The sequence below is a fragment of the Ambystoma mexicanum genome, chromosome 9 (assembly GCF_040938575.1).
Source record: "Ambystoma mexicanum isolate Mex_15411 chromosome 9, UKY_AmexF1_1, whole genome shotgun sequence".
In the NCBI taxonomy this organism is placed as follows: domain Eukaryota; kingdom Metazoa; phylum Chordata; class Amphibia; order Caudata; family Ambystomatidae; genus Ambystoma; species Ambystoma mexicanum.
In genome coordinates, this window is record NC_090931.1 from 852946749 (window position 1) to 852971691 (window position 24943).

General features: G+C 46.1%; 1 protein-coding gene across 8 annotated transcripts in view; it reads right to left on the minus strand.

The window, feature by feature from the left end:
- IKZF2 (IKAROS family zinc finger 2) overlaps positions 1–24943 on the minus strand; it is a 203926-nt gene that overhangs the window by 57983 nt on the left and 121000 nt on the right. For 6 of the 8 annotated variants that reach the window (XM_069615922.1, XM_069615926.1, XM_069615920.1 and 3 more), the window contains 2 exons: positions 18206–18472; positions 3486–3653 (listed from right to left, as the gene is read on the minus strand). In XM_069615922.1, coding sequence (XP_069472023.1) covers positions 3486–3653; positions 18206–18472 — 435 coding nt within the window. The remainder of the gene's footprint in view (positions 1–3485; positions 3654–18205; positions 18473–24943) is intronic. The other 2 variants (XM_069615927.1, XM_069615923.1) reach the window with 1 other exon arrangement.

A 24943-nucleotide genomic window follows, 5' to 3' on the forward strand; every position in this document is an offset into this window, starting at 1 on the left:
CTCGATTGGAACAAACAAGAAAACAGGACATTGGTGGAGTTGTTAAAGTGCAACAGTTGTGCTGTCAAACTGGCTATTTGCCATTTTCGTGGGGCGCCAGACCTGAAAACTCTGCACCCAATTGTGGTCCAAATTTAGTGAACTAGTCTGGTCAAAGGTTAAGATGAAGATACTTTATGAAATAAAGTTGTTAGGTTTCATCCATCAATATTTAAACAGAAGGAACATACTGAAATGAAGCTCAGCGTGACGCCAATGAGAACATGTAGTCGCCATCGGAAATGAATGACAGGAGTGGGGGAGAAACCACAACGTTAGGAAACAAATATATGCGCTTAACATGATGTTGGATTTGGTAGAGCCAGAGATAAATGGTAGGGGGCACTGCTGCAACAGAGACAGAGCTGGGCATTAGGGGGAATAGACTGGACCACTAGAAAAACAGAAACAAATGAAAGAAGCAGGCACTTTCCAAATCCTCAAAAAAAGTGTGTACAACCTGATAGAACACAACATGTATATTTTTCTGTTACTTAAGATGTACCCTCTCTTCAGAAATCAGTAAGGGTGGGGGACAGCTTCCGTTCACAGGGAAATGGATGCCTGCGAAACCCTGTCAGCTGAGGTTGAAACTAAGAGATGGTTTAGGCTGCCTTTCTCGCAATCTAAAAATGTCAGGGCCAGCCGCTGCTGTTCACACAGGAAGTGCTAATAGCAGACAAATATTATGAGCCATGGCACCCATGAGCCCGCAGGTGAGCGTTATATTCCTAACATGGCGACGTGATAGGAAAGCAACTTTTCTCCCAAAAGAGTGCAGGGGGCTGAGTTACAAACATGTTTTCAATGGGACTTTCTCATGTTAACATGTTTGTGTGAATCAGGCCCTACGTGTTAATCCAGTAGCTCCTGCTACAGTCCAATCAGGGCTATGTTAAGATCTCAATACTATAACGTAAGCCCTTTGGCAAATATTCTATTCAAAAGTGGATTTGGGCACCATTGTTCCTGCTTCAAGCGAACGCAAAGACCATGCCCCACTGAGTAAGCTTTGTTAAGAGGGCGCTGCTGGCTCCATGAATTATTTTCTTAAAATGCCCAGTGCTATAAATTGAATAGTGAAAAACGGATATAATGTACATTCTATTCAGCGATGGACTGACCTATAGGTATTTTTACAGACTAGTCAGTAGAGCAGCATCCGCTGAGGGCTTGTGCATCTGGGTGTAGATGCCATACACGTCAGGTGTGTACCTATCATGTGACTGGCAGCAAGCTTATCCCACCAGCCATTCAGAGGCAACACCATGTAGGGAAATTACATTCTATTGGCCAGTGAGGCTTGGGGGCATCACTAGTCCCAGGCACTGCTGGGTAATTTGGCACAAAACAGCAAGTGTATCTCCATGCTGTGATTTGCATCAACAGCTTTCTCTTAAATTAAATTGGGTTCTTATATCGCGCTTCACACCCACGCGGCTCAGCATTGTCTTGCTTCTAAGGCTCGGTAGAATAGCTCAGGGGCAATGCACTCTCCTTGGAAGCAAGACGAGGCAGAGCAACACAGGTTCGATCCCCGGGTCCGCACTTAGAAAACTCTGGGTATTAAGCATGTTATACATTACCAATTAGAAGGCAAGCGTGTTGCCCCTGAGCTATCTTCCCAGCCAACTTCCTTTCGAGCGAAGTGTCAGGTATAGTTGAAGACACCTGTATCTAGGGAACAGATTACGCAGCGAAAACTGAGTGGTATTAATAATAACAATAATGTTATAGTAATATTAATAATAGTAATGATTCTAACAATAATGAGCTTCTTGTCTGATTCCTCTTGCTTCTGCATGCCAAAGCAATGCGTGCTTTCACTACTCTCATTAATCGACTCAATGTATTTCGGATGAAACGCTGAGATAGCATTGATAGGATTTAAACTGTGAGATTAAGGCCAGACATAGATGTCTGAGGAAAGCACATAACTCCCCTGAACCACCTCTTCGCTCTCCACCGTCCACGTGATCGCACTTCATCAAACTCAAGCACACCTCCACTCCCCAACTCTAGGTGGTCTTCCATCGGGAGGTTGCTCTTCAAGATCAAGGTGTGCTCCGAAGACGAGAGCATTCACGTTGAAACAGGAACACACACTTGGGCGCACCTGTATAGTTTACCGCCAGCCATGTCTTAAATGTAAGTGCGGCTACGGGAGAAGGAAGGGATATGACACAAGGGCCGTCATCAATCCAGGGCTCTTCCTTGCATTCTCGAGGGTCAATGAAGGGCGTCTGCCACATAGGTGATACTAAAAAGGTGATTAGAACAATGTAAGGCAGTGGTCTTCAGACTGTGCGGCTGGCCCCCCTGGGGGGGTCGACGGTTGTCCAAGGGGGCCACGAGACTCTTCCAAAATGAAGTAGGGTGACTGATTTTAATAGAAGATATAAGCAGATGTGACATCTAGGGGGCCCCAGAAGCAATATATCTATTCAATGGGGGCTCAGCAACCACATTTTTACTCGAGGGGTCTCAGCCTAAAAAGGTTTGAATACCCCCGAGTAAGGTGACATACAGATGCAAGGCCAGTAGCAGGGGAGCCTGCTCCTGAGATCCAGTGCAGGCACTTGCAAAGTCTTACACTTTGTGTTCTACTGCTTGGGCATCAGCGCTCCATGCGGACTGGTGGTTTCCAAAGCACCCAAAGAGCAAAGGGCTCATTGGGCATCTATCACTACAAGGCGGCCTTAGAACGTGGCAATGTAGTGTGGAGAAGAAAAAGAACCCTACGATGCTACCAGAGAGGCATATGCAAATAAAGCAGGTCTTGTACTACTGCTTTCAGAACAGCATCAAAAGCAATCTGATTGGTCCCAAGACTAGATAATGAAAAAGTAGGGAGACAAATTGCATATTAACTAAAAGGGTGGACGAAAAAACAGTGGATCAATAACAGAACAAAACCTTCAAAAATTGCAGCAGAATACGAGCACTGGCTGAGCCATACTAAGAGCAGATGCCATGTTGGGTCTTTGTGTCTAGGGGAGACAGGGAAGAAAGAGACCCTGTCTACCAGGCGCTCCTTATCTACCATCAAATTATGTTACGTCAGAGGTGTCCCCGATTACGGAGAGTGCCCTGCAGGGTATTCTACAGACACGTCACAGTAAAGCAAGGTGCATCGCCATCCTGTGAGTTCTTATAGTTTTAAAACATGTATTTATTACACTTAAGTGGTAATGATGAGTTATCAAGCATTTTTTCATTACACGAATTGCCTAATGATTAGCTTGAGTAGTCTTGGTCTTTAAGGCCACAACGATGATTGTCAGCAGTTGTGTGTCCGTGTATGTGTGTGTGTGAAAGAGAGAGAGAGACAGACAGTGAGTGAGATAGAGAGAGAGAAAGAGAGAGAGAGAGAGAGAGAGAGAGAGAGAGAGCGAGAGAGAGCGAGAGAGAGAGACTGCCCCTCTCCTTCTATTTTGAAGACTCACCCGAGTGTGTCCTGAGATGGCCCGTCAGTGCATCTCGCCTCCGGCAGGCGTAGCTACAGAAGGGGCATTTGAAGGGCTTCTCCCCTGAATGCAGCTTAATGTGCCTGAGCAGGTTCCCCTTCTGCGTGAAGGAGGCTCCGCACTGGTTGCAATGGAAGGGGCGCTCACCTGTAGCAAAAGACAGAAAGACAACAAGATGGCCGTGAGTTGACATGGTAGGTGCTGGGGCAGGCACAGAGCATACCTCAAGACCCACATACTCAGAGACAGCCCACGGTCAGCAGGCAGCTACAATGCAACGCGGCAACCCTCCCCATTGACATGCCCAGATCTGAAAGAGGCTAGCTTACCCAGTAACCCCCAGGGTAATGTACTGACACCCCATACCCATGCCCAGCACACTTGCTTCCCACCTCATAGCAACACTTGAAACACTGGAAAAGAGCTTATCTACAGCCCCATTAACCTTATCCGTGCCTCAAACGCAGACACACTGTCTGCATGCAAATGCAATAGTCAAAAACAGACGTGTGAGACAACCTAAAATTGCCACCAGTCAATCAAGAGAGAAGCCCTCATTACTAGGTCTCTGTTAGGCCGCCGGTAGTACCGGACGTTTTACCAGCATTTTTTCCAGACCGGGTGACTCGTAATGAGGCCCTCTCACAACTATTAAACAGATCTCACCTGTTCACCCGGAGCATTTATTTATTTTGTGGTCTCCCACCGCACTGTGCCATTCTTACGTAGTTGTGTAAAATGGACTAAATACACACCACTCACTTAGTGGCAATTTGGATACTTTTTGGAATCTCATCAGATGGGGGAGCACGGCCAAGAGCCCAGGAGCCTAAGGTATCCTTTACCACATAGGGGTGTCTTTCCTATGATATTCCTATGATACCACTCTTGTGGTGTTCTATAGCAGCTTCTGTTCTGCATAACCCACAAGAGAAGTACCAAATGTTTTGCTTTCCCAAATGGCACTGAGTTACAAGGAAGGGTCACGATCACTGGTCTTTAGAACCTGCCATTCGGCGGCGTCAGGCAAGGCTTGCTGGAACCTGTAGTTAAAAATATCATCTATGTGTGGCACGATGCACCGAGTTCTGGGATGGAAACACGTGTCATCTTCCTGACCAATAGCCATACAGTAAATCACACTCTACTTCTGAGAAAGAATTCACAGTGGGCGCGTCCCAAACTTTCAGTACAGAGTCCTTCAAGGATTTAAAGTCCTCGCTTCTCAGAATAAGATCTCACCTGTCACAATTGCATTCGTGCCTTTGCCAATCTAACATTGTGAACCCAGGACTGGACTCCAATCCCTTCCCTAGAGTGGGGAACATGAGAGCGGCTACATGATATGTGCAGACAAGGGGATCTTTCATCAATGACACAATGGGAAACACAGCAGAAGATTCCTCACTGCTTCTGGGTATATCCCAGGGCTATTGTGGCATCTATAAAAGGGGATTCCCACCTTTCTAAGCGGAGCGAAAGGGCAAAAGTTGAACGCACACGCCCCGGAACACGAGCTTGTAAAATATGGCTTTGTCTAATCTGTGAAAACTGAGTCACACCTGGAACAGGACACCGGCGATATTGCAATATGATGGAAAATCATCGGGCTCCGTCAGGACTACCGGACTTAAACCCCACTGAGTGATTCACGCGCCAAGTTTGCCAAGAATAACAAGGTACAATAAGGTCATCATGAGTCCACATGATTGGTTGTCTACACAACCCTATCACTTCAAATGCATTACAGGCAGTTAACCAGGAAATTGACAACTTAGGAAAATGCATAGACAATTGAAATTTACAGTAGAGAATTGAGATGACATCATTTCCTTTTACTTAAACCGTTTCTAGTGTCTCCACTAAATGCACAGCAAGCAACTCTGTAAGGAGGACATGAAATTATCTCTGAAAGTGGTATTTTCTCTGGTAATCGAAAGGTCTTCCCTCTGGTGAAGTCATCGCATTTCTTCAGCATAGTCATTAATGTCCACCACTAAGTAAACAGCAACTGTGCTTAAGGTCCATCCCTGTTTGGAAAAGACTTGTGGGTCCGGGTGAGTGCAACAGGGATGCCCCAGAGTATCTTCTAATTGGCTGATCTTGTTCTGATTTCTAGACAGAGGTTTTAAGTGAAGGTTTTTCTTTGCAGGAAACCACATTGTTAGAGGCACGACGCAATCATCTTTCTCCCTTGAAGGCATAGCTGTGGTTTGTTCCGAATATTGACTTATTTCATAGAGGTGCATAATTATATTTAAATCAAATCTTGCTGTGATGTGTCAAGGCCAAGCATCTGGAAACTAAGTATAAGCATCTGAAGGATTTGGGTGTCCACATTTAAATGCACCCCCAAAAGGATTGCTCCAATATGCACAGTGCTTCACCAAAACAAATATTACGCTCTATATTTGGTTTTGGGGGCTGCCCTGAAAAAAGGCAGAAACCAGAGCCTCAGGGTCAAGACCATTTACTGGAGATGTTCTTTCAGTCTGCAGCTTTATTCCTGTCCTGTGTTAAATCATGACATAGGCTCTAATGACCAAAAGCATCCGTGGTTCATCGTGCCTCAAAATGGCGGGGCACTCCATGTGAGATCTTACTGCAGGGATCCTAGAACTTTGCTCCTTCTTGTTTGTTCAGGGTGTACACGACTAAAGAGGCCCACAAAACCATTTCTCAAATAAAGACTAGACGATTTTATGGCAGACACAAACCCTCCTATGACTGCTCGAAGCTTAGTGGGTCTGTGGCACAGTGGGCTAATGCATCCACTACAAGTACCTGTGTTTGACCTCATGGTCAAAGGTTCGAATCCCAGCAGGTCCACTCAGCCCTTCATCCTTCCAAGATCGACAAAATGAGTACCATTAAGTTGGGTAGCAATAAACATCTGTTATTATTAGCACCAAGATATCCCTTTGGGGGTGAACGTGCACTTTACAAATACACCTGTTATGTTATGAGCCCTGTTGAGAGGGGAAGCCTTCATCACTGGAAGGTGACCGTCTGTGGTTTTTAACACGATATATTATCATCATACAGGAGAAAAAAGTATTCAAGAAAGATACAGAAGTATTTCATCAACAGATCCCATTCAAGTCTGCTGTTCAAAGTCTTCATTAAGAATATCCATATCTTTGTGAGCATAATAACCAACACTCTTGTCACACAACACAATGGCAAAGGCTCTCCTCTTCGTTTCTATTGTGTTCTGTATTTGTTTGCTGATTCATAAAGTGCAATCATTCACCCAAAGGCAGCTGGGCACTATGGGAGTGAAGAGAGCAGCAAATGGACGGTTGTGATAGACTGCCGAGCTAAAGTCACACCTTTTGACTGAACAATTATGCCTTTACATTTTTCCTACAGCTACATGGGATGCTGTCCTGGTGTGGATATATACCGGTAAAGGTTCGAGATGTTTGCTGCCTGGACGGCAAATGATCTTCCATCGATTGAGATCGTCTTAAATCTTGGAACTATAAGCAAACAAGAGTCTTGCAATCTTAGTTTTCTTGTAGGAGTGTGTTGTGACAGTCAATGACAGTCAATTATTACAATACATGGCCTCAAACATATGGACTGAAAGATCACTCTAGGCCTCACTGATCTGACAGATAACACTGTTACTCCACACATGCATTTCCGCATTCGATTTCGTCCTGATCATTGGCAGCATGCTTCCTGTCTGATATCCTTGGAGTATTGCTAGAACAAGCAGACTCCTGGATTCCACTTATGAGGTATTCACCGCAGTCTTTGTTTTTGACATCATGGAATTCATATGTGTCGTCACATCCAACTATCCAGAACTATGTTTCTTGAGAAGACCCATTGAAGCACACGTCGCAGGTAATACTTCCCATTTACTTGGCTTACAATTCAAATCTCCCCAAAATGTGGCTCCACGTTGGGCCCTCTAATTAACCAGTGGCATTCAATGATAGGGTGAGGACACATTCCACCTCTAGAAATAAAGCCCAACAAGGGTGCTTACCCCCTCAATTCATGGAAGGTTTTCTGATAACCGGTTACAAGTTCCAATGGAATTTTCTTCATCCGGCCTCATGGGTGAATGCTGTACCGCCTGCCTGGCAGCACAAGTTCTAAAAGTTCCTAGCAACGTTTTGGGCCCTTAAATCAGCTCTTGCCTGTTGAATCTTGGAATAAACCCTTCGCACAGAAGTTTGTTTGTTTGTTTTCCACCCCAAGGCCTAGTGAGGTCCTCATTTGTTCCATCTACAAGCCAATGACCTTTGGTCTAAGGATGGGAGAGCAGCACAGAGACGGCTGTAACACTCGAGACAGCTCCTTGTTATCTCATCTGGATGATGACCAACGTTTAGATGGATCAATGTTTAGGCAGAACAAGAGAGATGAAAGCTACTCCTCACAAGTGGCTCACATGTTAGTTGGAGGGCACTCCTCACAAGTGAGTGGGATGCCACTCTTCACAAGTCGGTCACAAGCAAGGTGGAAGCACTCCTCACAAGTAGCTCACACGTGAGGGGGAAGCCACTCCTCACAAATGAGGGGTACGCCACTCCACACAAGTATCTCACAAGTGAGATGGAAGCTACTCCTTGTAAGCGGCTCACAAGTGAAGTGGACGGCAATCCTCACAATTGACTCAGGAGAGGTAGAAGCCACTGCTCACAAGTGAGGTGAAAGCTACTCCTCACAAGTAACTCACAAATGAGATGGAAGCTATTCCTCACAAGTGGCTCACAGGTTAGTTGGGGGGCACTCCTCACAAGTTAGTGGGATACCACTCTTCACAAGTCAGTCACAAGCGAGGTGGAAGCACTACTCACAAATAGCTCACATGTGAGGGGGAAGCCACTCCTCACAAATGAGGGGTACGCCACTCCTCACAAGTATCTCACAAGTGAGATGGAAGCTACTCCTTGTAAGCGGCTCACAAGTGAAGTGGACGGCACTCCTCACAATTGACTCACAGGTGAGGTAGAAGCCACTGCTCACAAGTGAGGTGAAAGCTACTCCTCACAAGTAACTCACAAATGAGATGGAAGCTATTCCTCACAAGTGGCTCACAAGTGAGGGGGAAGCAAATCTTCACAGGTAGCTCACAGTGAGGAAGAAGCACTCCTCATAAGTAGCTCCCAAGTGAGGAAATAGCCACTCCTCACAAGTGGCTCACAAGTGAGATGGAAGCCACTCCTCACAAGTGAGGGGGATGCCACTCACACAAGTGGCTCACAAATGAGGGGTACGCAACTCCTCACAAGTATCTCACAAGTGAGATGGAAGCTACTCCTTGTAAGTGGCTCACAAGTGAAGTGGACGGCGCTCCTCACAATGGACTCACAGGTGAGGTAGAAGCCACTGCTCACAAGTGCGGTGAAAGCTACTCCTCACAATTAACTCACACATGAGAAGGAAGCTATTCCTCACAAGTGGCTTACAAGTGAGGAAGAAGCACTCCTCACAATTAGCTCCCAAGTGAGGAAGAAGGCACTCCTCACAAGTGGCTCACGGGTGAGATGGTAGCCACTCCTCCCAAGTGTGTAAAAGTGAGGGGGAAGCCACTACGCACAAGTGACTCAGTAATGAGGTGTATGCCACTTCTCACAAGTAGCTCACAGGTGAGGTGGAAGCTAATCCTCGCAAGTGGCTCACAAGTGGCTCGCAAGTGAGGTGGGTGGCACTCCTCACAATTGACTCACAGGTGAGGTAGAAGCCACTCCACACAAGTGAGGTGAAAGGTACTCCTCACAAGTAACTCACAAGTGAGATGGAAGCTACACCTCACAAGTGAGGAGGAAGTCACTCCTCAGGGGTAGCTCATAAATGAGATCAAAGCCACTCCTCACAAGTAGCTCACAAGTGAGATGGAAGTGATTCTTCATAAGTGGCTCACAAATGAGGGGGAACCCACTCCTCACAAGTAGCTCACAAGTGAGATGAAAGCTACTCATCACAAGTGGCTTGCAAGTGAGGTGGAAGGCACTACTCACAATTGACTCACAGCTGAGGTAGAAGCCACTCCTCACAAGTGAGGGGGAAGCCACCTCTCTCAAGTGAGGAGGAAGTGACACTTGACCAGTAAGCAGAAAGCCACGCCTCACAAGTGAGTAGAAGACACTCCTTTGTTGGATCTCATGTAATTTTAGGAAGGGGTCTTTGTTACCTACATTTTCTCGGACAACTATAATTTGCTGAAAGGCGAGAAGGTAAACGTGTTTGTGTTATGCTCGTTGCATGATGTGGCACATGGGTGGCCTGAACTACATGTGACGGACTACAGATGTCCAACCTTCGGCCATTCCAATCTGCAGTTTCAGCTCAGAAAACGTGACTGCTTCTCATACTGCCTGTTCTGCCTGAACAACAATTCATCAACACATAACCTTTCAGAAGGGCTGAGCCCAATTTTTTAATTTCATTATTTGCTGAAATGTAAGTGCAAACATGTCACCTTGCAGCCACCTTGCTGCAATGATTGGTCTGTGGAATCGTTTGACCTCGTGGATGACTCTCGCCCTGGACAAGAGAGTTCGGTCAGTGATCTGGGGTGTCGGTTGTCCTCAGGCTGGGGGAGTCTTGCCATGTCCTGTGGGCAGTTTGTGGAGCTCTGAACACCCAGGTACTCTTCCTGGAGAGGTTAGTGGATGATTGTTCAAAAGGTTGGTTTTCCATGTTCTCCGAAAGAAAGGCTGAGACTGGTCATTGGGTAGACTATGCAACGATAGTGCAGGCAAGGCAATACCGCGGTTAGATAGAATGCTTTGCATGTAAGAGCGGGAGAACCCTTCCCAACATCATGAGTTTGGCGTTGGTACCTTTCACAATGGCTTTCATTTGGTGGAGGAAAGAGATGCCCGGGTAAAGGCAGACCTTAGATATGTTACTTTCTGCACAGGTGGGCCCTGTTTTTGAGAGGGAAAAGAATGGGATTGTGCTCTTGTTTGTGTTTCACACCTTTCAGATTCACCTGTGCTTAGTGACTACTTTCCATTTAATCAGAACCTGAGCCATGCATTAGATAACAGCTTTGCACTGTTCAAAGGTTCTCTCTGGGCCATGCTTGCTGTAGCCCTGTGAGCATAACCACATGTTAAGGGTTCAGTGGCTTCCTATGAGCATAACCACATGTTAAGGGTTCAGTTGTTCCCTATGAGCATAACCACATGTTAAGGGTTCAGTTGTTCCCTATGAGTATAATCACATGTTAAGGGTTCAGTTGCTTCCTATGTTGATAACCACATTTGAAGGGCTCAGTTGTTCCCTATGGGGATAATCACATTTTAAGGGCTCAGGTGTTCCATATGAAGATAACCACATTTTAAGGGCTCAGATGTTCCCTATGAAGATAACCACATTTTAAGGGCTTAGATGTTCCTTATGAGGATAACTACATTTTAAGGGCTCAGATGTTGCCTATGAAGATAACCACATTTGAAGGGCTCAGATGTTCCCTAAGAGGATAACCACATTTGAAGGGATCAGTTGTTCCGTAAGAGAATAACCACATTTCAATGGCTCGATTGTTCCCTATGAGAATAACCACATTTGAAGGGCTCAGTTGTTCCCTAAGTGGGTACTACATTTGAAGGGCTCAGTTGTTCCATAAGAGAATAACCACATTTTAAGGGAATGATTGTTCCCTATGAGGATAACCACGTTTGAAGGGCACAGTTGTTCCTTATGAGGATAAGCACATTTGAAGGGCTCAGTTGTTACCTGTGAGGATACCACATTTGAAGGGCTCAGTTGTTCCCTAAGAGAATAACCACATTTTAAGGGCTCGATTGTACCCTATGAGGATAACCACATTTGAAGGCCTCAGTTTTTCCCTATGAGGATAACCACATTTGAAGGGCTCAGTTGTTCTCTATGAGGATAGCCACATTTGAAGGGCTCATTTGTTCCCTATGAGGATACCACATTTGAAGGGCTCAGGTGTACCCTATGAGGATAACCACATTTGAAGGGCTCGATTGTCCCCTATGAGGGTAACCACATTTGAAGGGCTCAGTTGTTCCTGTCCTCGCCCTATTCTTGTCAAAGACCTAAACGATTCTCAGGAGGCACATGCCGTCCAGGATGACAGCCGGAGGTCCCAACACCTGATGGCCATGCCTAGGATGTCGCTGGACCCCAGCCATCGAAGGAACCCTCAAACATTGTGTCAGACCTCACCTTTGATGGCTTGCAGACAACACCTGAAATCCCTACCCTACAACAACCTCTGACTGCCACTCTACAGTGTGTAGTTTATCAGTTCACTCGTTTCTAAGTGTTACCCTCTTGGAACTGACACACCGAGGTGTTTCTACCTGCTTTTGTCATGTTACAAATACGCTTCAGCCCTTTGAGTATTAGACATGTGTAAATAAAAGCATTTTGGAAATATCGCAAAGAAATGTATGAAACAAAATGTCACAGAACAATATGCTCAACAGTGAACTAAGACCCACAACATCACTATAAAAATGAAACATGTCAACAGTATTAACAAAGTGCACAAGCAGAAATTGTACAACTTCACATTTTCTTGCGATGTGACATGCCTATGCAACCAATTTTCCTTCGCACCTTCCAACCCTCTCGTGTGGTATAATGCACAATCTGTCAGCCTCTGGTTACACTGGGAAACACTGGATGCTACTAACTGGGTATGACTGTCACCACAACCCCTGCTCAACAAAATGTTGAGATGCCGAAGAATCTGATGGCAATATTACCTGAGCCAATAGAGGAAGACGACACATAACAAGATGACGAGATCAAGGGTGGCATGACAAGGGGGCAGAGCCCCCAGCACAAGCGGGTGCTCATTAACGATGCAACTATTCAGGACATCTTCCCCAGTAGTAACGCCAAAGGGATACCTATGATCAGGGGTACTGGTAGATAGATAATACACTGGGTTTCGACGAAAGATCTGTATTCATCAAGGGTCAGCTGACAGCTTTTGTGATCTTGGGCATTCAGGGTTTCTCTCACTAGTACTCTCCCTCATTCAAATCAAAATAATGTATCCGGTGTTGGCTGGGCTCTACACAGTCTGTGAGAGAGGACAACGGCTGTTGACCAATCCAGCGATGGCCCAATAGGCTGGGGCCGAATCAGTCACTGTTGCAGATGTAGTGTTGGTGTGGAGCAGATTGGAGACGTGTGCTCTGCTTAAGCCTCTAAGTGTTGACTGATGTAAGATGGAGTGTGTTGTGTGGTGCTTCAGTCTGGATCAGCCTGTGTGAGTGCAATCACAGGGAAGTGGCCGGCGGGCCGAGTGAAGATGAGGTCGAGGGTAATGGCATGAGTGGATGGTTACTTCAAACTAGTCAGAGGCGGATGACGGCTGCTAGAAATGGGGCGTCCCTGCCACGTGCTAGTGATAGGATATGACAGGTTATTTATAACGTGCTTAATGCCCTGAGGCTTCTAAGCGCGGACCCGGGGATCGAACCTGTGGAGCTCCGTGTTGTCTTGCTTCCAAGGCGAGCAAGTTGCCCCTGAGCTATCCTCCCGAGACAAACCTACTGAGTGCATCAGAAAGTAAGTGTCGGTTACTGTAAGAGACTGGGACCAGTGCACCTTTGCACCTTTTACGTGAACATTTGCTCGGTTCCCGAGCAACGGAACGGTGCATTTTTTACGCAAATTTCTGAATCATGAAAAAATGCATTCATATTCCAGAGCAGAAATTCAGGGACGTTGTTGGGGCGCTGCTGTTGGGATGTGACGGGTCTCAGTGGGGTTCTGATGATTCCCTTAGCGGCTGCAGTCGAGAGGAATTGTGTGGTGGCATTGCCAATTGGCACCCAATTAATCTAGTTCAGTCCCAGACGAAAAGGCCTGAAGGTGTTTCAGCCACTGCTGCCAGTGAACCTCAGAACATGTCTTTGCTGATGGAGAACTGCTGCGCCTGGGCTTTGCCAACAAATTAATGAAAAGTAATTGTCCTGAGTATGGCACATAGCTGACCATTCCAGAGACACTAGAGGTGCACCTGGGCCACCATATGTGGCTTTGTTGGTGATGGCATGCTCATATGCGTGGCAGGAGTGAATCCTTTTCTCTATGCACTGTCTCGGAATACATCACTTTTAATAGTGGCCGGTCCACCTACAATCTTCCATCAAATGTACTTTCACACAAAGTACCACCTTTTCTGATATGAACGGCGCTGGCCAGACCATAGGTGTTGCCAGAAAAGAAGGAGAACCAGTAGCCAAGTCAGATTTGGTCTTCATCCGGCCACCAGGACATTTCTAAATGCCCAAGCCAGCCTCTCTGGATACCCTATGTCTACACCAGAAATAACAGACTGCACTTAGCCCATGTCCCATTAGGAAACATCTTATACATGGTAGCCCACAAGGTTTGGCTCACTTTAAAAGGCCTCTTTCCCAGAATCCCCAATGCATTGCTGGTAGGATTTCAGACTAATGGAATAGCTGACCTTGTCAGGCAGGGGCTGGCACAGCTGCCAGGGTTCCCTAATTGACGGGGCTTTGATTTTACTTGGGAAAAGGTCAAGCAAATCCATCGAATGGATGTGTTTATTATTTAAGGGAACTCAGACAGAGTTGTTTGGTGCAGCTTTGTTCAAGAGTTGGTATCACCCAACCGAGAGTCTCAACATCGCCGATGTATGTCTAAGAAGCTTGGCAAAGAGAAGAGTAGAGAGGGAGCCACTATACCGGATCACTGTGGATTAGAAACAGGGATACTCAATGCTGGACTGTGGAACAGATTTTCCTGGATCTGGGATCCCACAAAAGAATGATTCCGGGATCCGGAAAACTCCAGCTGCAGCTTTCTACTGATTCATTGGTTTAGTGCGTTCAGAAGCCATGATTCGAGCCCCAGTGGTTAGGACCAGGGGAAGGAACTTACCCACAAGACCACTTGAACCTTTGATCAGAATGCCTGTGAAAACGCTTGTTAGTATTGTGCTCAGCAGGCCATATTTAAATCCAGCTTTTTAGGCTTCAAAGGTGGCCACTTTTTATAGTTTGACTGTGAAATGATACGAAACGCTCCTCTATTGAGTTATTTTCCAGGTGTTTGCGATTAAGCTTCTGAGAGGCAAATGTATATTGGGAGGGTGACAACAAACTCTCCAGCCCATTCCCTTCTCCACGTCGCTGGTGGGATCCCACAGTAAATAGGTTCCATTTCCAGCTCTGGGACTACGACAGGCATGATACTTCAGTGAACAGGCATGATACTTCAGTGAACAGGTATGATACTACAGTGAACTCGGCTTTGATCATTACCGCTGCAACAGCTGATCACTAAGCCTTCACGTGTTTAGTGATTTATCAGTAACATACACATTCCATCAAACACAAGCTGCAGCCCTCTTTGCCTTTCTCTCTTACAAAGTAAATTTCACAATTGTGGGGGAAAATAGGGGGAGGGGCGAGGACAAGGAATGTGCATTTCTTAGTCACTGTGGACCCTGCATTCCTAACATGGGCACCTTTCCTGAAAACCTTTGACACACAGATTGTCTTTTCTAGCTGTTTTAAAGCACCTAGCTTGGTCCGCGTAGATGTGAATTGTGACACTGAACAGGATGGCATCCAGACCATGGTGTGTGGGGTCAAGAAGAGCGGGAAAGGGGAAAAGTGGCAAAAGTTAGGGAGACTAAAACTTACGGACTTAACTCACAGCATGTAAGGAAATCAGTGATTAAAACTTGCAAGAATTGGAACGTGGTGGGCACTTCCCTTCAGTGTGCAGTTAAAATGTCGAATAAATGATTTCGAATGCATTAATTTCGAAAAAAATAATGTTGAAAAAAAAATGTCCAATATTTATTTTTTTATTTTATATGTTTTTGTGGGGTTTGGCTAGTAAAAAAAAAAGGGTTATTAAAAAAAACAGGGGGTTGGGGGACCCCCCCATTAAAAAAATAAAATAAATAAATAAATAAATTCAACATTTATTTTCGACATTTTTGATTCGAAATTAATGTATTTGAAATGATTAAATTCGAAAATATCACTATAAACCATTTCTATTGATTGATCGATGCATTGAACCCACATGTATGTGTACATTTCAAGCCAACCTCTGTTGGCGAGTGTCTAGCAATGCCAGATTTAGACTCCACCACTCTTCCGTAAGGCGTGGAATGGAACGCCCATGCAATACCGCGAGCAATGGCTGAAGAGCTGGAGTTCCTATATCTCCCAATGGTTCTGAGTCTCCCAGGGAGGGAATGGTTCGATTGATTTGGCGGACCAGTAGCACTTATGTGTTTTAGTTGCATTAAGTAAGACGCCCAAGATTGTATTTTAGCCAGAATAGGTTTTGAAGCTGAAATACAGAAACAACAGCAGGTTCCTGCATTGGCAATAGGATGCATTTGAGAAGATAGGCAGGCCGGCGTTACTTGCTTTCTTGATACCCGTGTTGAAGAGGGTGGAAATATGTAACTGAGACTTGTTTGATTAATTGAGGAAAGCCTTGCCAGCCTCCATGGAAATGAGCCAAGTTTCACACACATGCATGTTGGCACCTCAGAAATCAAGGTTGGCAGAGCAGCCTTCTTTGTCTCGCCTGGGGAAAGATGACTCCATATTGCGTTAGTAGATGACCAGTGCCAAAAAGAAGCATGGAAACTTGCATTGTTCATAGTGGGATCTAGTAGAGAGATGATTCTGATCTTTTCTTTCTGAACGCATCACCGTCCCATCCCAAAGTTCCGGCTGTCATTCTGTGCGTGATGCCACGCTCTCTCTCTCTCTCGCCACACCAGCACATAGATGGCACCTGGTGCCTCCAGGCCGCCTTGCAGTGGCAGAGCGTTTTAAATGTGGTGGTGCAAGGGGCAGCATGTTTTCTCAATTTGCAGGTGCCATCGACCTCGTATCTCCTGGAGAGCATTTTGATGGAATGAATCTTTGAGTTTGAAACGACTGCTGTCCATGTTTCAGCAGAGACATCATTTAGAGGTCACCAGGGGTCTCACCTGCGACCTCTGAGGTCTCCCTTGCTACCTGTCATCACCCTTGCTACCCCTAAAAAGATTTTTGTTTTGAAATCTTTTTTTTTTTTTTTAGTTGAGGCTCCTGGGTTGTGGCTAGGGTCGTGTGTCTCTTTGTTTCGGGAGTGGCCGGTTATCTGATAGCTATAGCCAGTAAGATAGCTCAGTGGGTTGAGGGCTCACTGCTGCAATGTGTGTGATCTGCAGGCTGGAGGTTCGAATCCCGGCAAGGTCAACTCACCCTTTCATCCTTCTGAGGTTGGATGATATTGTATGTACATTTGTTCTATATGAAGCGCTTAGGTGTAAGTGTTATATAATAACACATCATATCGTTAGGCCTTGGACGTCTGCTTGCATTCACAGTAATTTGGTAATGTGGGCCTATACGCACTGATATTAACGATACATATGGTGATCCATTCTTGGATGAAATGTATATCACTTTAGTGATACCGTAACCACATTTTTTGTAGTGTACTTAGAAATAAGGCTATGTGATGCCACTTCCGGTTTTGTCAAGGGGAGAAAGGTTGTGTACCATCACTTCCTGTGATGTCACTTCAAGGTGGAGTCAAATGACATCACTTCCTGTGGTGTTATCAGAGGTCAAGGGCCATGTGATGTCACTTCCGCTACCCCTGACATTTTGGTGAAATGACGTCCCTGTGTTTCAGACTACAGAGGTAATCAAATGCTGGTAGATATTGGGCATTTTGAAATGTTATTACCATCTGCAAGATATGTTGAGCCCTCAACTAGGGAGGCAAAGCCTTCCATGAGGAAGAGTCCCAGACCCCCCAATGAATTGAACCATTTGAGATGGAGTCATGTGAGACTTCTTGTAATTGAGGGAGAAGCCCAGATTGTGGAGAGAGTGGCAGGTGCTTTTGAGATGTTGCAGAGCCTGTTCAGGAGAATGAGCTCTGAGCAGCCAATAGTCAATGGAGGGAAAGCTGTGAATCAATCCCCTCAGATCTGCTGCGACTACCGCCATCAACTTGGTGAAGAGGCTTGGGGCAGAGGTGCGCCAGAGAGGCAGTACGCAAAATTGGTGGAGACAACTGCCAATGATGAATCTGAACTAAGATATTCCCCATTGATCATCTAGGAAGATTGATGACCATTTGGCAGAAAGAATATGTCTCAATAATCCTCCCTTCCCCATTGGATAAGCTCGTCTTGCAATGATAATCTTGATCTGCCATTGGTCATCAACGTAGTCAGATTGCATCCAGTGACAAATCCATAGTGAGACATGTTCCACCCATCCGCCGTTCTCCCACTGGTGAAACCCATCTCTCCTTGATCATACCTCTCTCCCGCTCATCTTTCCCGGGGTCAGATAACCCTCATGAATGATTCTGGGTCTTCCCATTTATCTTTACTTTTCCCATAATATCACACCAATAGAGAAACTAACTTTCAAAGGCCAGCCATTTCCCCGGCAGTGCAAACAAAAAATGTTTCCCGGTGTAGCTTCAGACTGTGTTCTTTGTCATTGGCTAATATATGTATGAGGCATTGCCACCTATGTTAGTAGCAGGAACTGTGTCAGGTCAGCATGCAACTAGAGATCATTCGAAGTCCATATCCCACGCCCTTTCCTTCTCACTACTGTGAGCACTCGACCAACACCAAAAGAAAAGCAGATGACAAGAGAACAGTGTCAGGTAATATTAACACCAGATGCTGAAGGCAGTCAGGGGTTCTGCTTGCGGCTGCTTACCAGTGTGGCTCCGTTTATGAACCATAAGCACATTGGGGCCAATGCAAACCATGTCACAGACGTCACATTTCAGTTTACCATTCGGAAGCCGTATTCCTCCCTCCAGGGACAGCTCCTGGCTGTCTCTGCCATCGGCCAAGCCATTGCTCTCCGAGAGTGGCTCTTCCGGGCTGCTGCCCTCGTCGTGGTTCGGGATTCTGCCGTCGCGGCTCAGAGGCTTTCGGTCCAGCTCTTCGTCACTTTGTATTTCCAGTTTCACTGAATTTGCTGCAAAGGGAACATAAGAGAACCAACGTTACAATCACCAACGCCCTTTCTCGACAGTTGTGATCAGAGCTCCAACAATGGGTATCATACAGTGGGGTTTTTGAAGGCAAGGACAAGGTTTTAATGCACAAGGACACATCACGACAGTATGCAGAAAGCATTATCATGATATACAGTCTTCACGTGTCTCATGGGGAGCAATATGACATGACCCACCCACCTAGCCCCCAAAGCCGCACACCTCAGGAAATGTCACATTCTTGCATAGCAGGTGTGAGGTGTTCCGCAAGTTTGTGGGTTGTTTTAGCTCATAAGACTAATAATTCTAATTTCGGGTACTCTTAGTTCTGCAGTTATGAAAGGCATTTAAAAACTACCTGTACCAGAATGCAAAGTGATAAAGGCATAATTGCCTGAACAGCACATACCTAGCCTGGGAGAAATTGAGCTATGAACAAAATGTCACTGGATTATCATTGTACTATGCGAAGGGTGAGGCTGGGCAGTGCATGGCCCCTTCTCTTTCTAACACAGGACATCAGTTCAGACCAGGGATCCATCTCCCAACACTGCCGCCCATCAAGAGCAATCTCGCCCACACCTGCGGTTTGGGCCATTCCAGTCTGGTGCCATGATCAGCCTAGATTCTGTATCTCCTCATCACATTGCGTGGGAGAAAATGATCGCGCCGCACTATCATCCGTCCACACACACCAGTGATATGATGACTTCCCTATTATCTACAGCGTGCAATTTTTGCTACCGCTCTCAATAGCATTACAGCTGTGCGGTCCCAATACTGACACAGCAGCTGCTTGCCAAGCGACCAATCAGCACGTTAGATGCTAACTACATTTCAGATGTCTAGCTTTGGGGGTACACTGTTTAGGCGAGAATACATTTAAGAATAATCCGCTATCCCCATTCTTGATCAATATAATGCTCGACAGGTCCATCCGACTAAACCTTATACATTTTAATTGTTTAGGATTTGTATTATTTTCATACTCAGTGCAGTGGCATCTAGTATACATACACTACTATGTATATTAGGCTGACAGGCATAGCTACCCTGGACTGGGTCCAGTGTAATGTGTGGGGAACTGAAACACAGACTGCACCGGGACATACTTGAGCAATAGCCCTGGAGGCAGAGCCGTCCTTAGGGCAGGGCGGGACGGGCAACCGCCTGGGGCCACATGGCCCCAGAGGGCATGATTAGCCCCCGCCATGCCAGCTCTGGGGAGTCTTTTAAGGGCTCCCCAGAGCTGGCGTAGTGGGAGAAGGCGCGGCAGGCACCCGTATGTTATTAAATGCGCCTGCAATGTGGGTGCATTTAATAACAATAGGGTGCTCACAGCACCCTATTCACATGATGATTACCTCCCTGCTTCGACGCGGGAATGAGGAGTTTTTCATTGGAATAGGATGCTCATGCGAGGCACCGGAGCAAGGAGGGACAAAACAAATGTGGTGCATCCTGACCCCATCCCCAAAGCCCCCTCCCCGTCCCCCTGTTGACCAATTCGCCCAGGGCGCTGCTGCCTCTAAGGCCGGCCCTACCGGAGGTGAGCTGTCTTAACCTGGGCCATGGCACCATTTCCAAGCAGTAATGCTGCCCGCTGAGGGAGTGATAGCCACTATTACCGCAGAACCTTATCGGCGGTGCAAATAGCTTCTTCTTCAAAGTTGTGGAAAGTTGTGACATGGCCCAGCAGCTGCTTGACAAGTAAATGGCTGCCATGGAGGCAATCGATGAAGGGAAAGGGCTGACTTGGGGCAGAGGCGGTGACATGGTAAGGCGAATGCAGGGTGGCAGTGAGTGCAGTGTTGCTGTGCTGCGTTGTGGCTGCCAGTGCGGGATTTGGTGGGGAGAGGACACAAGGGTTTGCACGTTAAGGCGGGAGGAGTGAACTTGAAGATCACAGAGCCGGAAAGGTGGACAATACCAGGAGGTAAAGCTCGCTTTTCGAGCCCCCTGGTTGGCTGAGAGATGGTCGATGTCACGAGGTCTGTACTTATGTACCGTATAGCATAGTGTAAGCCTGTAATAGAGGCTGCACTGGAGAGTACCACACAGTGCTTTAAGTGGGGTGAGAAATCGAGGGGGGCTAGAATGGGGCTGTGTGGACTAAAGTGTCCCCAGCACACGACAATAAAAAACAAAAGTTGTCTGTTACTTTTTTTTGTTTTATTGTCTTTCGCTGGACATCCACCGCAGTCCTGCTGGTGACAAGACGAATTGCACTGTGCTGTTTCACTGGTGCTCAGTTAATTTTGTAGTTCAACAGACTGTGTCAAGCAGTCAATTGAATGAAACCAATGGAACCCAGCGCCTACGAAATAGCAGTGTCATGTGACACTGGCTGGTTATCTGCGGGCTGGGGGTCGAATCCCCAGCACGGATAATACCAATCATTGCTTTGTCCCATGCTAGGCTTTCCAACCCGAGCCCTGCCGCAGACAAACCAGTGCAGCAGTGCACTGTGCTATTTCATAGGTGCACGTTTTCTTTTGCTTTATACAATATACTGCTTGACACATAAATCCCGTTATGGACTTCATGTGGCAAGCAGTCTATGAATGAAACAAACTAAATACACCAACTAAGTAATAGCACAGTGCAATGTGACACTGGCAAGTCACTGGCAGCGTGTTGGTTTGAATCCAGAAAGTAAAGAAAAGTGGTTATCGGGGTTGTCTGGGGTAATGTGAGCCCTGGCTTGAGTAAGGTTTTGGTGGACCTACGGGGCTCAGCCCCAGTTAGCCCCGTCCTACTTTAAACCATGGCAATATACCTTACAGGTGTGGTGGTAATGCTGACATACAGGATGCAGTAGGATGCAGTGTGGTCGAAAGGGTTCGGGCTGACAGCCACACTGCACTTTCGGCTGCATGGCGATCTGACTGACACCCAGTGTGAACTGCAGCAAAGGGTTCAGGCAGACACAAGGACTGCAGGGATCTCTGTTTGAGAGAACATACATCAGGGTATACAGACATACTGGAAGTGGCCGGGTTGTACATGCTGACATACAGATTGCACTTGGCTCCACTGTACCTTTTGCGGTAGAGGAGTCAGGCTGACATGCAGACTCCCGTGGCAGACACACCGCGATATCCTCGTGTTCCCTTTAATACCAGGGGGCACGGCACATTGTCAATAGGCAGGCAGGTGTGTATTTAGGTGTTCCTTGTGACTCTTTTCCCTGGCACTCGCGGAGGCCTGCACATAGCTCATCCTATAGAGAGTGCCTCTTGCTTTCTGTAGCTGCTTCTCCCCCTTCTCCCACCTGGCAGCACCCATGGGATCTGCTGCTCAGCGCTCTCGCCCGTAGGGAGGCGAGGCCTGCGCACAACAAGCCCTGACGGCAGTGTCTAAAAGTGGAAGCGGCAAGCACGTGAGGACAAATACCTGATGGTATACAGTGTTTATATCGAATCCTTTATATGGAATGGCCATGTATCAAATATTTTATATTGAAAACCTTTATAGTGAATGTATTTAGGGTCGGGTAAAGGGTTAAATATGTTTTGGAGACGTCGGGATGGGGTTTCAGGGGTGGGAAACCGGAGTTTACAAAAATGCATTCACTATAAATGTTTTCGAGATCAAAGATTCGATATATGGGCATTCGTTATAAATGACTTCGGTATAAGACATGTGACCATACCTGATGACTTGGAGATAGATTGTAAACGGGGGCCCGCAGACCAATGGGTACAGGTGAGAGCTGCTTGTATCTGTCCGCACCCCACTGGTGAAGGAAGATAAGGGAGCACAGATCAATGGAGACATGCAGATGATCCCAGAGGACAACTTAATCTGGGCACGTGGGCAGGATGTGAGCTGAGCTCAGGCCTCTTGGTTCGTCGTCTGAAAGCTCAGCCACAATGGCATCTTCCTGTTGCCATGGGAAACTTGGTAAACAAGATCTTGTGTTCAAATGATTTAGGTCTGATGGTAGGGGTTTAGGGGTGATATAATCTCAATCGTCCCAACCCGCCGCATTCCCCCGCCCCACTGTTAGAATTATTCCACATGCACGTGTTCCCCCCAAATATCTGAACCCTGAATATGCCCTTCTATTTAATACTACAATATGGCTCTTGCTGTGACTGTAGTTTGTCGGATGCAGGCGTCCTATTATGCCCAACATGCAAGCATTGCACATAAGGAAATATGTCAATAAAACGGTATCATTTAAAGTTGAGGTATTCCTTCTCTTTCATTGGTGGCATGGGACACAGCGTAGTTTTGAGGAGACCACTAGCCAACCAGAAAGATGTGTGCAGCGCCGACTGTAGGGCAAACCCGTGTTGCACACTTGCATTCTGTTTTGCTGTTCTTGGTACAGTGAACAGGGCTAAACACCCCCAGAAAATCGTTCTCTGTGGAACACCAAAAACGCTTAATGAACATGCACGAAAGGGATTTCTTGACCCGGTACTATTCTTATCACTGCTGCCATCAGCATATGAGGATTGGCCTGCCTTGCAGCTCAGACTTACAGGCAGGAGTTAAACTACTTTGTTGAGATGGATTTTCAGAACCATGCCTGTGAGGACAACCTAGTCAGTGAGCACAGTTTTTGACACTTAGGACAGGATCCATGGAATTTTTGGCACGGGTCAAAGTGACTTTGCAGAGCTGAAAAGTGACTTTGCAGAGCTGAAAAGTGACTTTGCACTGCCGACACACACCCTACTTCACGCAACTGTGCAAAGTGTATTTTTGCAGTGTAAAGTCATTTTGTACTGCAACATTGACTTTGTACTGACTTTGCACTGCAGAAATACACTTTGTACAGTTCCATGAATCCGGGCTTGTGGCGGCAGTGCAAAGTCACTTTTCAGCAGTGCAGAGTCCCATTGAACCGTGCACAAAATTCCATGAATCGGCCCTTAGTCTCGCCAACCTCTATCAAAGCAACATACGCTGAACAGTAAAGTGGATTTCAGGAGATAGGGGGAGGTGTGTAAGCACACATACTACCAGAGTCCCACACATATAGACACATATACTAATGTATTAGATAAGCTGGTACAATTTAAGAAAATAATAGATCACATGCCACATACACACATGTACATACAGGGCCCAATTCATGGAATGTTTTGCATGGTTCAAAGTGACTTTGCCCTGCTGAAAAGTGACTTTGCACGGCAGACACAAACCCTGATTCATGGAACTGTGCAAAGTGTATTTTTGCAGGGAGGCCTGTGACTTTGATTTAGCTAATTAAATCCCGATGGGTAAATGATGTAAATGGCATGATTGACCCTAGGGATAAATAATGGGTCAGTACTGGTCCACGGGTTAATTAAAGCTAGATAAAGGTTACCAATCCTTAAAAATGAATACATTAGAAATAAAAAAGTGCATCTAGAAATATTGTATTTCAACAGTTATGTGAACTCTACATATTTTGAGATCGGGGACACTAGACAGGGAATGCTCTAACCGGACTGATCAGGTGCCTCCAGGGGAATACATATTGAATGCCAGGGTTTAGGGTCCATAGTAACAAAATCATCATTGAAAACACATTTTGATGTAACCAAGGAACGACTCATCAGATGTTATAGATCACACTCACACTCCCTCACACACACTCTCATCAGATGTTACAGACCTCACTCAATGAATTGTCAGTTTTTCACTGTTTCACATTGGCCTTTGTCTTGATAACAAGTCTGCAAGTTTGTTTTAACTATTTGGATATAAATGGATAAGTGAGAGAAACCTACAAGAATTCTGTTCACAGTACTGCAGAATAAAAACCGACACATGCATGGGCCTAATTGATTCGATTGTTACATATGTGATTTAGTACATATGGAAACTTAATTGAAACGGACACACTTCCAAGTTACCTGTACCTCAATTGCTTTCAGAAACAGACAACACTTAGGCAAATGTTCTTTCTTCTGAATTTGATTTGTTGGAAAATCCACGTCCTTGTGGTTTATGTGTGGTCATACAATATGCGACCCCATGACACATGCCAACAAATCCATTTCAGCGAAGTTTCATCTTTCAATCACGAAACCATGTGTGTGATACGCTTGTGTGTACTATTATGTTTGCTTGGAATGCAATCCTTTCCCACGTGCCTGCATGGAAAAATACACCAAGGATCCAGTAGCAATGTAATTTCACGTAATACACCAGATTACATCCCCACTCCACCATGGAGGGACCTCTTTGCCTCCTTCCATCCCAGGTCCCCAGCAAGGCAGGTCTGTGACCTATGGGACCTGCAAAAATGACCACCCGAGAACACAGCTGAGTTAAATGGGGTGTGGCCTGTCCAGATTTTGCTGGCACTCTAAGACCAAAATGGCTCAAAGTACCTGCGGAACCAGAGGGCGGGCGGCATTTCTTGCGGCTCGCCCCCACGCAACTGTGGCTCAGATCCTTCTACAGAGTCAAGTGGAGGCCTCCACATGGTGCCACTTCAAACTGGC